Source organism: Podarcis filfolensis (assembly GCF_964270895.1).
Source record: "Podarcis filfolensis genome assembly, chromosome: 10".
NCBI lineage: Eukaryota > Metazoa > Chordata > Lepidosauria > Squamata > Lacertidae > Podarcis > Podarcis filfolensis.
The window spans coordinates 40,017,928-40,032,008 of NC_139612.1; the positions used below are offsets into that span (position 1 = coordinate 40,017,928).

The 14,081-nt window shown below is 39.3% G+C and overlaps 1 protein-coding gene across 3 annotated transcripts in view; it reads right to left on the reverse strand.

Moving 5' to 3' along the window:
- Positions 1–2,408: 2,408 nt before the first annotated feature.
- TMCC3 (transmembrane and coiled-coil domain family 3) overlaps positions 2,409–14,081 on the reverse strand; it is a 102,724-nt gene continuing 91,051 nt past the window's right edge. For all 3 annotated transcript variants that reach the window (XM_083573460.1, XM_083573462.1, XM_083573461.1), the window contains exons 2-4: positions 11,815–12,731; positions 11,121–11,256; positions 2,409–10,147 (exon numbers count right to left, since the gene is read on the reverse strand). In XM_083573460.1, coding sequence (XP_083429586.1) covers positions 9,845–10,147; positions 11,121–11,256; positions 11,815–12,731 — 1,356 coding nt within the window. In that variant the 3' untranslated portion in view covers positions 2,409–9,844. The remainder of the gene's footprint in view (positions 10,148–11,120; positions 11,257–11,814; positions 12,732–14,081) is intronic.

Here is a 14,081-nt window from a genome sequence, read left to right on the forward strand (position 1 = left end):
GGTTCATCCCGTAACTCGTTTTCAGATCTCATTGGAAAAGGTCGTTTTGGAATGAATGTAGTTATACAGTATACTGCAATGTTTCCCCAAACATGAATAGTGCAGTCAAAATGTTTTGTTTCCATACAATGTTAGGGATCAAACTATTGAAATAAAAAAATTTAAGATAAAATGTTCATAACTGCATATATAAGCCACATGTCTGAAACCCCACAGAAAAAGTGCTGAAACCATTTTGTCCCTCCCAAATTGACCTCAAATATTTCTCTGCAAGGTCGAAGGAAAATGGAAAAGCCTCCCCATTGTCTTTTTGTTCACAGATCCTGTCTTAAGGGTATGTCTGTGTATGGATAGGGTGAGCCTGTGACCTGGCTCAGGAACCAAGTATTTGTCATTACAAAAGACTGGCCAGGCTCCCCAGGGTATCCAAACAAGTGACCATTAACAGGTCTGCCAGACAGGAGATAAACAATGCACTCAAATTTATGTTGTAGACAGCCCTTTCTGTGATGTAGTTACGATGTATCTGGGGGGCAGTCTTGAGCTACACTCCTTTCTGTGATGTGGGTATGATTTTTCTGGGGGTGGTCTTGGACTCAAGGGCGGGCAATTTAAAATGTCTATATAAGGGCGGGCACACCTTTGTTCTGGGTCCTCCTCCTTTCCTTCGTGTGAGGGGAGCATCGTGTTGCAACAGTACAATAAAGATCAGACTTACGAGCTGCTTTGCTTCTCAATATTCTCTGGTTGGCCTGTTAATTTTCTCCGACCAATGGAGAACCTACAAAGGACTCTGTAAGGGCTCTTGTGTTCCCCATAAGGGAATAAGGGCAGATTTTTGTTTATTGCACTATTCACTGAGTGGGTGCATGGAGGGTACTGCTTCTCAGAAACACCAGTGGATCGCTCGAACTAGCCATTTTGAGAGCAATTGTAAGAATCTGAGGGTGTGTTTGGTTTTTTAAAATCTAGTTGAGTCTGAAGATAACCTACTCCTGATCATGGGCGTAGCCAGGATTTTTGTTAGTAAGGGCAGGACTTTTGTTAGGTGGGGGCGGAACCTACCTGATTGGTTGGTTAGTTAAGTATTTCTATTGTTTTACTTGTTCTAGAGGGGACAGCTGCCCTTCCCTGTTCCACCTTGGCTACGCCCATGCTCCTGATCTCAACCTGCACAAAATGTGGGACCCTCAGACCCGTTTCTTCTGAGTTTACCATGATGTGCCCATATAGAAAACGCCCTATATTTTGGAGGGAAATGTGTATGGAGATCTGCCAGTAGCCATGGTGGCCAGATAGTGTGCCATGTACAAGGGACCACAGCTACTCCCCTGCCTCCCAACTGTTCACATCAGCACTGACTTCAAATAGTTTCCGTTTGTTTATACAGTAGTATCCCTGGTTACGAACTTAATTCATTCCGGAGGTCCGTTCTTAACCCAAAACCGTTCTTAACCTGAGGCGCTCTTTCGCTAATGGGGCCTCCTGCTGCCGCCACACCACTGGTGCGCAATTTCCATTCTCATCCTGGGGCAAAGTTCTCAACCCGGGTTACTGCTTCCGGGTTAGCGGAGTTCGTAACCCAAAATGTTTGTAACCCGAAGCATTTGTAACCCGAGGTACCACTGTTCGCCTGTGGGCATGTGACAAAGCATAACACCCTATGCAAAGGTGTTAACACTTTTGCTAGAAATGAGTTAGAAATGGCTTAAGGACTCCAACTGGTGCGAAACTAGTTTGAGAAACAGCATTCAAACAGTAGTGTTTAGTAACAAAGTATGGGATACATAGGCATTTTAGAAAATGTCATGTGAACGTGGATGTTCACATGACATTGTGAAAGTGTCATGTGAAACCAGTACAGTGGTACCTCTGCATACGGACGGGATCCGTTCCAGAGCCCCGTTCGCATCCTAAAGCGAACGCAACGAGCGGGTCGCGATTCGCCGCTTCCACGCATGCGCATGACGTCATTATGACCATCTGGGCATGTGTGAGCGGCGAAACCCGGAAGTAACGTGTTCCGTTACTTCTGGGTTGCCGCAGAGCGCAACCCGAAAGCGCTCAAGCTGAAGCAACTTCAACCCGAGGTATGACTGTACTAGAAAGATAGTGAGTGTACAGTAAATGGAAGTGTGAACACAGCCTTCCTTGGTTTCAGCTGCCAGTTTGGTTAATTTTTGTACATAGATTAGGGGAGTCACCATCCTTTCCTTCATCTCAGGAAACAAAATGTCTTGAGCCATCCCAGCCAACTGCATTACTTTAATTGCTTCTCTGCTATTATGTTTGTGTCTCCCCCACTATGTATATTTTCCTCTCTTATTGGCAGTTATTGTCATTCTGAAAACAGAAAAAAATGTAATTTATAGTGGACATATTTTAAATAAACCCAGCATAATAACAACTAAATTTAGAAACCTTTATTTTGTTTTTTTAAAAGGTGGCTCCTTGGGGCAGTCATTATCACCTTATGAAATCTACAGAACACAATAAAGAATGCAAATACATTTATATTTACACAGTGCCACACAAAATGTAAGTGGTATGGTTACACTGTATGTTACATACACGGAGACAAAATTGCCATTCAGTGAAAATGGATTGTTCTGAAGACTTTTAAGTAGACTTTCCCCACAGTGCCTAATTGGCATTACTTACAAAAACAAGAGGAAGGAAAAGTCTGAGGAACAACTTAATTCACTAAACATATGCAATAAATTAAAATCTTACATGACAGCTCAACCAGTCACCATGCAAACAGTATGTACAGTGTTTTAATTCATACTGAGAACAAAGATTCTAAACCTAGATTTGTACGATAACTCAAGACATGAAAGGTTCCATGAGTATTTCAGGAACCTGAAAGGTTCTGCCTGAAATCTATAATCTTTTTTTAACGCAGAATTAGCTTACATGTAAACATGCTATCTGCTTAGTTCTACTTTGCACATCCTTATTCTATAGCCACATCATTTCATTTATAACCAAACCAGGCAGACACTGACACAGTGCAATATATAACTCTTAGCATTAAATTCTTTCTAAGAAGCTAAACAGTCTTATAAAATACATTGATGATTTATATTTAGAACATAAAGTATGGATTTTTGATGTTTAAAATTATATATAAATATATTCAGTAGTGAAGTAGCAAGACCTAGTATAATTGAGAATTTGACAAAGTAAAAGCACCTTTGTGTTCCATGAAGAAGACACTATACAAGGCCAAAATAATGATGGTGATGATAAGGTAAATGAGAATTCATGATTCTGTTGTGGAAAAAAATTGTAGCAGTTAAATCTTTTGACGCAGATCTGCATCACACATTACAGTTTTACACATACACATAAACAGGATATGAGTGCAAACACATGCATGTTTGCAGACACAAGTCTTATAAAGATAACAAGAAGTCACAAAGTGAATACGAAAGGCAGTTCCAAGGGAGTATACTCTTAATTCACTTTGGTTCCTTGGATGTTTCTGTGAACCTCTGACTAGCACACCCACAAAGAAGCTGGGTTTGGCTAAAACAAAGCTTTGTTATGAAGTAATCCTAAAATGTGGGACCTGACATTCTAAGAGAGATCATTGTTTTGATGTGTACAAATTTGATTAGAACCAACTGGTTTTGTGCCAGTTATGGTTACTGCAATACCACCAAACAAATTACTAATATAGTAGATTAATTATTTGATGGTGGTGCGGTCATTCCTATTTTAATATTTTGGAAAAGTAACTTCCAGGTTGGTTGGTTGGTTTGTTTAAGTGAAAATCTGATTAACAAATCAGCATAGATTGTGTTTGTACGAGGAATGGTTTGCTATTGACATCATTGGAACTTTCTTCAAAATAAATATACTTAGGATCAGGTGTAAATTCAAGCACTCCATTAAAAATCAAGTGATTCCCATTTCAGTCAATTGAAACAAAATGATTTATATACTATTATTTTGGCTTAAGAAGAGTTATCAATTTCACTGAAAGCTTGCACACAGAATTTCAAATTCTGCATTGCGTCCCTCTAACAATTTGAATGTTACGACCACCTTATTCATCTGTGCCTTTCATTAGCATGTTCTGCAGTTGCAGAAGTTGCTCATGAAAAACTGCAAAGGGTTTTTTGGGGGTGGGAGGGGAATGAAGGGGGCATCTGTGCTCAGTGGTCTGCTATGGTTCTTGTGCTTGTCAAAGCCTCCTTACCAATTTCCAGTAATACTTGGGGGGACTTCCACCGGCATCAGTATAACTGCCCAGCAAAATCAGTGCTACGGCAAAAGGCCTGGGAAAGTTTACAGTAACTGAAGATTCTATTAAAAAACAACAACCGCCAAAGGGCAATAGGTATTTCTCCTTTTTAAGATATTAATGCTTTAAAAGTGTTCTGCTCTCTCCCTCTTCAGATTGCAATGCACCTTCCCCTTAGCCAAGCCAGTATTGGCTACAATGGCTCCCAACTTCTGCTTGTAATCTGTATCTGGGCATGAATTCTATTGGATTCCCACTTCTCACTTTTTTCCTTCATCCAAGTTGTTGTCTAGAAGAAATCTGGTAATGGATTTCTTCAGGTACCCAGCAATTGTCTTGCATGTCTATCTATACCCCCTTCCTACAGTGGCTTACCTCTGACTTAGGAGTCCTCTGTTGCTGCATTTGGAATGATCACATTGTTTTCAATTAGGCATGTCCTTATTGCAATAAATTAAAGCCAGGTCTGCAAGTGCTTTTAAATTTTACAATGGGACTTTAGGGTTCTGTGAACTGTGCTGGCAAGTTGTGACCTAATATTTTTATGCAGCTACATTTAATTCCTGGACCAAGTCTCAGTTAAATGCTGTGAGATTGTACAAACCTGGCAAGATCATTATTATACACCGAGTTAATTAACAGTGACGGTTTTGTTCCTTACAAACCTGAATGTACATCCTGCTGCTGCTGTTCAGCACTGCTAAATTATTCTGCTTTATCATTTAGATGCTAGCTAATTACAGCAGCAATATAAATACAGCAAGCTACATCTGACACAGAAATAATGACAGTGTATTTGGATAAATGTTGAAGATTAATTTCTTCTAGGCCAGATAATAGATTTTTGGAATATAATTCTGTTCTGCAGTTTGGAAGGTGTTTCGGTGGCATCAAAATCTAAAATAATGTGAGCTGTTAAATGTTAGATTTATCTTAGCTGTTTGGTATGGAACTGAGATAGGACCAGGAACAGAAAATGCAGAGATGTCAGTTAGTCTAAAGAAAGTTTCAAGTAAACAAAGACACTGTTTGGACATAACACATGCCACTCACTTGGATAGCCTTTGGAATTATCCCCATTCCTATGTAAATGGGGAAAATTCCCACTAGAGTGTGTCTTCTGTGTAGAGTCAAGCATTGCACAAGCTCCATTAATTTCAACAGGTCTTACATAAGCTCCACTGAGATGAATGGTGGTTTATATCATTACTTAGAAGACTGCGCCATAAATTAGTAAGAAACAGGAAACAGTATAAAGTTTGATCTTTTTTGTTTCTTCTTCAAAATAGTAAAGCTACTAACAAGTGAATCCCACATTTTGTAAAACATAAAGTATCCCAATATTTTACATATCATCTCAATAGGCCAGCCTGCAGTACTATACATGTAAAATAGGAGAGTGTAAACAAGATATTACTCATTTGCAGCAATGGGTGATACATTAAGAAAAAATGACTGTTGCACCTGAGGGGGGTAAAAAAGAGAAAAGGAGTCAGAATTAAATAGTATATAAGAGAATCCTTAGTAGTTTTCAGGTAGGGAGAAATAGTTTTTTAAATTGCCTGATGCAAACAGATGTATAACAGAGAAAGCTTTCTGTGTCTGGAGCATAGTGTCAAGTTCATGGTCTGGAATATCCCTATTGTCACATCCCATATTAATAAAGATGGGAAAGCACTGTTGAACCAAAGGAAAAGCAAGATATTCCACAGCTGCGTCACAAGGGCTGGTAATCAAAACAAGGGAAATCCTCCTGAACAGAAGGGAAGTAATCTCAGGACAAAGTCCCAAGAAAAATAAATGCCATTACCCAGAAGAAACGCATGGGGCCAGAGCTGGGGAGGGTCGGGAAATTACTCAGTTGGCACATTAGCTTTAAAACAACAGCACATATGCTACTGCAAAAACTTGCTATTGTTCAGGCAAGGTACTTTGGGAACAAATTTAGCCACGGTCAAAATACATAAGCAAGATGCAACAACTCGTGATTAAGAGGACATAGGAGATAAACTCCTACGGTGGAATTCCATATAACGCTAAAGAGAACATTTTGTCAGGCAAGGAATGATCTTCTCTCCGCAGGCTGTTTGGGGGTTCTCATGGCTCTCCAGAGCAGATTTGAGAGAGAGGGGAAAGCCCTGTTATGCTAGTGTGACTCCTTGCACTGGCTTCCACTTGTGGAACCAGAGGTGAATTTAGGGCAGCATGGCTGGTTCTGCAGCACTGGGCACTGAGCTCAGGCAATTCAGCGGTGTATCACAACTATGACATATTGAACTGAGCAGAACGGAAGTTGAGAGATGGGGGAGGTGCCAAATTTTGGCCTTGCACAGGGTGCCACTGAAATTTGAAAGTCCGCTCTTGAATTTGAGTTGTTGAGTTTTGGGGCTGGGGTGGGGCAAAGTTCACCAAAATCTACACTTCTGACATGGACTGCCATACATCCAGATTTCCTCAGACACTTCAGTGATTTCTGCCCAGAGGGCCAAATGGCAGCTATATCCGGGAAATTCTGGGTGTATGGCAACCCTATCAGAAGCACTGAACCTGGCCTTTAACATATCTGGTAAAGAAAATAGCCAAATGTGTCCAAAGGAGGTTTGGGGAAAAGAACCTAAAAGGATCCATAAAAGGAACAAACTATTATCCTGAACATTTTAGAGGATATGATGTAGATTAAGGCACCCAGTTTAGTCTCCTATTCCCCCCCCCCAAAAAAAATTAGGGGTACTTTGGGATCTTTTGAAAAGAATTCAGTTTATTTGGGTATTCTGTCTCATACTTGTTGTATGAGGGGGAGAAGGGGAGCAAGCCTGTTGGCCCTATTCCATAAATTGCACTTTCAACACTGTTTCCATGTATTGGGAAGGCAAACATCTGCAGAGGGACCTCTTTTATTGGGTGAAGCTCCTTGTGGGAACCACCAACATCCCATGCAGGGAGTTTACATGTGTAAGACCAGACTCTTCACTTGATAAGTTCTTCCCTCTGTGGCATGGAGGTCAATGCCTCCACAGGCTCTGACATTGGAGGGGGATAGACCCAGTACACTCACCCACACTCTTCCTCCCTCAAATTAGAGATTTTAATGCAACAATAAGGGAATATTGGGGAATAAATAGAAAAATAAAGGACTTTAAAAATAATATATGCCTGTTGTCTCCATTGTCTTCTCGATATAGTTAGCAATGCTGTATATATAGACAGATGTCTTAGTCTTTGTCGTCAGCAAGTTCAGTTCCACGTTTGTTTTTTTAAAAAACACACGAAAACAAAACATTGCACATATTGATTTTTTAAACCATTTTTAAAGTGCAAACTTTACCAGTATTTACATCGTTAGCAAATTAGCTCCTGAAATTATGCCAAGCCTCAAGGGGGCTTTCCAAACTCTGGGCTTTTCTCAGGAGAACTGCACAGCCTTTACTAAGCCTTCACTGTTCAACAAAATACAATTCTCACAAGTGCTGCCACTATTACTTTCCTAGCACTAAAACTGCTAAGTAAACACTAGCCCTGATCCTTCCATGACAGGCAGGATTCTTACTATAGCAGGCTGGCAACCGCACAGTGCTAGTCTTCTACACAATTACATTCATAGGCAGATGCCTGCATCTGGAAGTGCCCTTGGAGCACAGTTTCTCCTGTGTGAGGTAGAGATGAGGGAGAAATCTGGTTTGGTTCACATCTTAATGGACTTATCCATGCCGTTGTTTAATGTCAACAGTAACCTACCTGTACCTCCATTAATTCTCCATTGTCCACATGGCATTCTCTTCCAAGTCACATTCTATCCTCCTCCAGATTTTCTCACGCCCTCTCCTTTTGGAGCATCCCTGGTATGAAAGAATCCAAACTGAGGGAGGTCAGTGATTTGGAGGAGAACATCATATGGACAATGGACAATTAATGAAAGTACAGGAAAACTTACTGTTCCTATTAAACTACAGTATGGAAGAGCCCAATGTGAACATACCTTATTCACACTTCCTGAAACAATGTACGTGAATTTAAATACAGGTAGCTTTCAAAATTCACAGTTCTGTTAATTTTCATGACGCAGTTCTCCAACCCAAAGATGTGTACAAAAATGCATATATTAGGGGGAAATGTACATTACTGTAAAATGCATAACCAAAACATAAAATAGCAAATGGATGCAGAAATGTGGTAAACTAAACTTAAAATTATAAAAATGTGAAACTCATGAGAAACTGAAACTTAACAGTTTCATCATTCTCTAGTGTGAACCCCATTAAAATTAATGGGACATGTGCAACAGGGTAATTCATTAGAATTCAAGCAAATTACTGTTACAACATTCTTCTGCAACCAGGGCTGATAATTAAATTGGCAGATGCCTTTTCATCGTTTTTTAAACAAACAAAAAAAGCACCACTAATGTATTTCTCATCTTTTCACTTCCTAACCATATTTATTCACATATCTTATACAAGTATTTTCATACATGAAGTTTTATTTCAATACAAACTTCACAGTGATTGCGGTATTATTTTAGGCTAAAGACATTGATTTGAGAATACTGCCCTGCTATAGCTAGATGTTGGGAGAGCATCACAAATTATCACCAGAGAAATACATCGGACAATGTATTTTAGTGGTTAAAAGTAAAAAAAAACCCAACAACAACCAAGGACAACAAAAATGAAAACAAAAGCCGAAAAGATTATACTGTTTGGACTGCATGCTATTGTTCTTATTTGCTCATGGCAACATCAGTCACTAGACAGCTGCAGGTTTCTAAAGGGATGTGATGAGTGACTCCTATCACTGCATTTCAGCCAAAAAGTAGTTCCCATTAGACAACATAGATTTATCAAAAAGAGATAAATACCCATGTTTGGACCACATGATTGGCAAATCCTCATTTATTCAACAGTTGGGACAGCTATGTATATATATTTAAGATCATGAAACAGAAGTGGAATGGAATATAATATTTAATATAAACTAAACTGTAAGGCAAAAACAATTTTGGGGCAAGGTTTAAGTAAGAATCCTCTTTGACTATTGGGCCAATGTCAGCAGCAGGCAAGAGAGATAACAAACTCCATCACAGTTTCTACCTTATAAATATCTGTCTTCAGGAGATGCCAAAAATGTGCACTTCTCCAAGGTGTGTAAATCTCAGCTTACTGTTTGCATATGCTTCATAAGGGAACAGTAGCGACTAGGTAAAGTGGAATGATGCAGGTGACTGTTCATGAATATGCAACCTCCCAACTAGGATTGCTGTTTCTTATTTATACTATACTTCTCCTAAACCCCAGTCTAGTTAAGATCATGTATTCAAGACTTGACTGTTCAGGATTTCTGCAGCGTAGAAAAAGTAGATTAGATTAAGGCAGAAAGATTTACACAAGTAATTAGTCTATAACAGATTCACCTCATTTCATATAAGGTGACTGATGAGGTGAAATACACTGCCAGGAGTTATCACCATCACATTTTAATACCCAATAGAAAAGTCTTCATTTAGTCTGCACAGGTGAACTGCAAAATTAAAGATTTGGTAGTTTGTTTAGAAGTATTTCTTCTTTTAAAAACAAAAATGCTCTGGGCATCGTGGATTCATCTTGGTATGATCATCTTTTCTATGGCACAGACAATGTGATCCCAGTTTTTGCATAAAATTGCAAGAAGAGTTACTGCGAAGAAGGTGCAAATGATATGAAAACGGCTTCTCATCATAGGAGCTATAAACTTGGCTATGGTGGAGACGCACACTAGGATTACGGTCATGAAGGCCAAGACTACGTTTATACATTTCCCCAGCAAGACTTTGGCATTAACGGTTTCTGACTGCAGGGCTTGCTGTTCTTGCTGATGAATCTCCAGCTTAGAGACCCGTGTTTGGCAAGATTCCAAAGCTTCCTGTCGGTATAAAATAGGAAGAGGAAGGAGGGAAAGAAAAGTTAAGGAACCATCACTTTCATACATAAAATACATTTTCATTCTATCTGATCAGTTAAGGACATTACCCCCATCTGTGCATAAATCAATTAGCAAAACAATTTACAACTCTTTGATCGCTAACTCTACAATTCTATAATTCTATGCACCTCAAAGTTGAAAATGTATTAACACAAAAACATTAGAACAGGCAGCTGGATTAGGCCAATGGCCCACCTTGTCCAGCATCCTGTTCTCACGGTGGACAACCAGATTTGAACACAAGAGCACTCTTCCCCTGCCTGTCTCCAGCCATCCATAAATGTACAGTACACAGATTCACAGAATTGTAGATGTCTTTTTCCTCCTTGAAGGAGAACTGTGCAACGGCCAGTGTTCATGTTCAGTCTCATATCCTCTGATTACACAGACTGATTATAAGCTTGGTGAACAATTCTTTCAATAGAACTTTCTATACTTATTTTGTTCATTCCCACAATAGCCTAGTGAGGGGGGTTGTAATTTTTCCCATGGAGAACTGCAGTTGTTCCTATCTTGCAAGAGCAATGTCATTTCCACACTATAGTTCCATCAGAGATAAATGTGAAAAGTTAGTGGTTAGATGTGAAAGCTCTGGCTATGAGTTTATGGCTGCAATCCTAAAAGTGTAAGGGAATAAGCTTTATTGAATGCAGTGGGGACTTAGTCATCTGAATAAAGCTGCATTGGATTCGCAGTATTTCTTTGAGAGGAAGATGCAAAAGTTCTTTTTAAAGACACAAAGAATAGGAAGCACGAGTGATTTCCTTCTCCATCTCCAAAGGCCCAAATCTAGTCTTAAACTGGAACTCAGATCTTTCAGTCTAAAAAATCCTGTGCTTTCATCACTGGACCACAGTGGCTAATTCTTTGGAAACAAAAAAATAATCTGTTACTTAATTTCAAAAGTTGGTACCTGAACATCTCGCGACCGTTCATAGGCCTGATACGCCACCTTTTCTTCAATACTAGCAAGTTCTTGCTTCAAGTTGGCTGTCTCATGCTGGTGGAGGTCTGTTAGATCATTCAGCTGGTCTTCCAATCGCTCATACCTTAACAAAAACAAAATTTACTTGGCTTTTATGTAAAATCTAATGAAAGTGCATCCCTCCTTATTTGTAGGTTGCATCATCACCATTCTTTATCAGGGTAACTTTTTGTTTCCCTCAGCTGAAACCCTACTGGCATTAGAAAAGTATACTACCTTGAATACAAGCTGAACATTGTAAACCTTTTAAAAATTTATTATTATTATTATTTATTATTATTATTATTGGCATTCTCACTAAGTTGTAAGTTTTTGCATGTCATTATAGAAACTAACATGACAAGAGGTTTTTTACCCCATGAGTGCTCACCTGATTAGCCTGCTGAGATCTCAGAGAATACACTTCACACATTACCCTAACAGCAAATTTGGTAGCCTCTTCAAGTGCATATATGATGGGGAAGCATTAACATGTGCCTATGTAGTACATGCAGCTGATCATTGTCATGGGTGGAGTTCAAGGGTACTTAGTTCAATCTTCTCTTTGTTGCATTGCTTTGACACCACCTCATTCTCACCTATCTGTGAAAATCAATTTCAAATGGCCAACATAATAACGTACCTGTACCTTTCCTCCTGCAGCGTTTGAGAAATAAAGCCATACTCTCTTTTGAATTGTACTTTTAAATTCTCAATGTCATCTGCCAACTGGGATTGTGCTTCCTTTATTTCCCGCAGTCCTTCAAAGAGAATTGATAGTTTCCCATGGCTTTCCAGAGCATTTGTTCCACCATGGCCAAAGGACTGGTTTCCATTGCTGTCCGCAGAACCAGATGTTGCACTTGAGCACTCATCATCACTGGTGTATTTTGGCTTGGCCACTATAGTAGCACTTCCGCCGTAGGCCCTGGAAGTAGTTTCTGGCCTAAAATCATCCAGGCTGCTCTTTAAGTGAGCAATATTGTCAGCACTACCAAATTTATTTCGGATCAGGTTTGCAAACTCTCTGGATTTGCTGAAAACAAACACTGGTGGTGTCAAGGAGACTCCTGGAACACCTGTTTTGCTGCTCTCATTGCTCTGGCCAGTAGTACGAGATTTCCCATGGGCATCTTTCAGGGAATGTTGGATTTCCTTCAGGCTGTCTTTGGAAGTATCCTTGGTACTTTTGGAGGAACCGTTTTGTTCTATCTCTTTGAGCTTTCTGTGATATTGTTCCAATTTCTTCTGCAACTGGGCTATGGAATGGGCAGACTTTTGATTCTTCTTTTCAAATACTTGTTTAATTCGACCCGCTTGTTGTTTGTCCGCACTGTTCACGAGCTTCAAATACTCTGCCACATTCCCATCCCGAGCTGTTTGTTCTATTTTGATCTGCTCCGTAACTTTCAGAATCTTTTGCTTCAAACTGTCTGCACTGAGTTTTACTTTGTGAAACTCAAACACACCATCAGGTACATCAAAGTTGAGGTTGGTGTCCGAACCTCCCCGGCGAATATTAAGGGGCAGGCTGAGGGTATTCATATCATGTCTTTCCACCTATAAGAGATTAAAATTCAACCTTAGTTTTCTATGAAATAATTCCTAATAATTCTAAGAAGAAATCAATATAAGATCACAAAGCATGACATTATTTGTGATGTGGGAACATTATTGCAATGCAGGAACTTGGGCCAATGGGGAAATAAGTGTTCTGCTCATTCAGCCATGAGAACACTAGTATAAACATCGGTAGCACCACACAATCCCCTAAAATAGTAAATATTAGGAATCTAATGTTGTAGTCCTATACTGTACACACTTGCCTGGGAGTAAGCACAACTGAATATAACAATTCCTTCTGAGTAGACTATGCTGCTCATACCAAAACAGTGCCATATTACTCAAAACTGGCATCAAATGATAAAGTTAATACCATACTTAGCACAAAATGTCTTCCAGATTAAAAAATCCATAAGGTTTTTTGTTTGATACACAAATAAATTATCCTCCATTTTCCTAACTACACTCTCTATATTAATTTTGCTGAGCAACTGTTTCTGATTTTCAGACCAAGCAAATACTTCAGTTCCTTTTTATCAACTTAGTAGCCAATGCAACACATTGCTTTCTTATTTGACCTCTTATTCTGTAGCTCAACTGGTACTCCTAGCAATTTGATCCAATACTACATTATTTCCCTCCCCTGCAAATGAGCAGAGCTAGTTTCTCACAGCTCATGAATATTATGAGCATCTGACAAATATCGGTACATAGGAAGTATGCTTCTTGAGACAGCACACGTGCTATACACACTTTAAGCACATTCTCTCAATCAAAGAAAGTTGGGCACTGCAATTCACCCCTCAATGAGTTACAATTCTCAGCAATGACAGTGCCTAGAATTCTTTGAGGAAGGAATAATGTGCTTTGAATGTGCTTTATAGTGTTTACACAGCCTGAGCACAAGTAATATACCATCAATTGTACCCTAAGTCTGAAAAGCTATCCAGTCATGAAATGGAAAAGTGCTAAGATGATAAGAGAACCTGGTTTGTAGTGCAATGTACAAGGCAGCAGTACTGTATCTTAAGTTATAACCTACTGGATACTTTGCACATTGGACCTGATAAGCATAGTCACACAATGCAATAAAGGAGGTAATCATTATTATTATCCTTATCCTGATTCTTAACTGCAGCAAAACATAATTTTAATTGTTCAAGACTGCCTAGAAAAAACAACAACAAATCCCATAGAAATGAAAATGTTCCCTTATACAACACTTCTTATGTAGTGTTTGTGCACATGCATGACGAGGCTGTGGTCAACATTATTCTAACTAGGATGTAATATGCAGTGCAGATGACATGTAACATGCTCATCACAAAAGATATGTGCACCATGAGC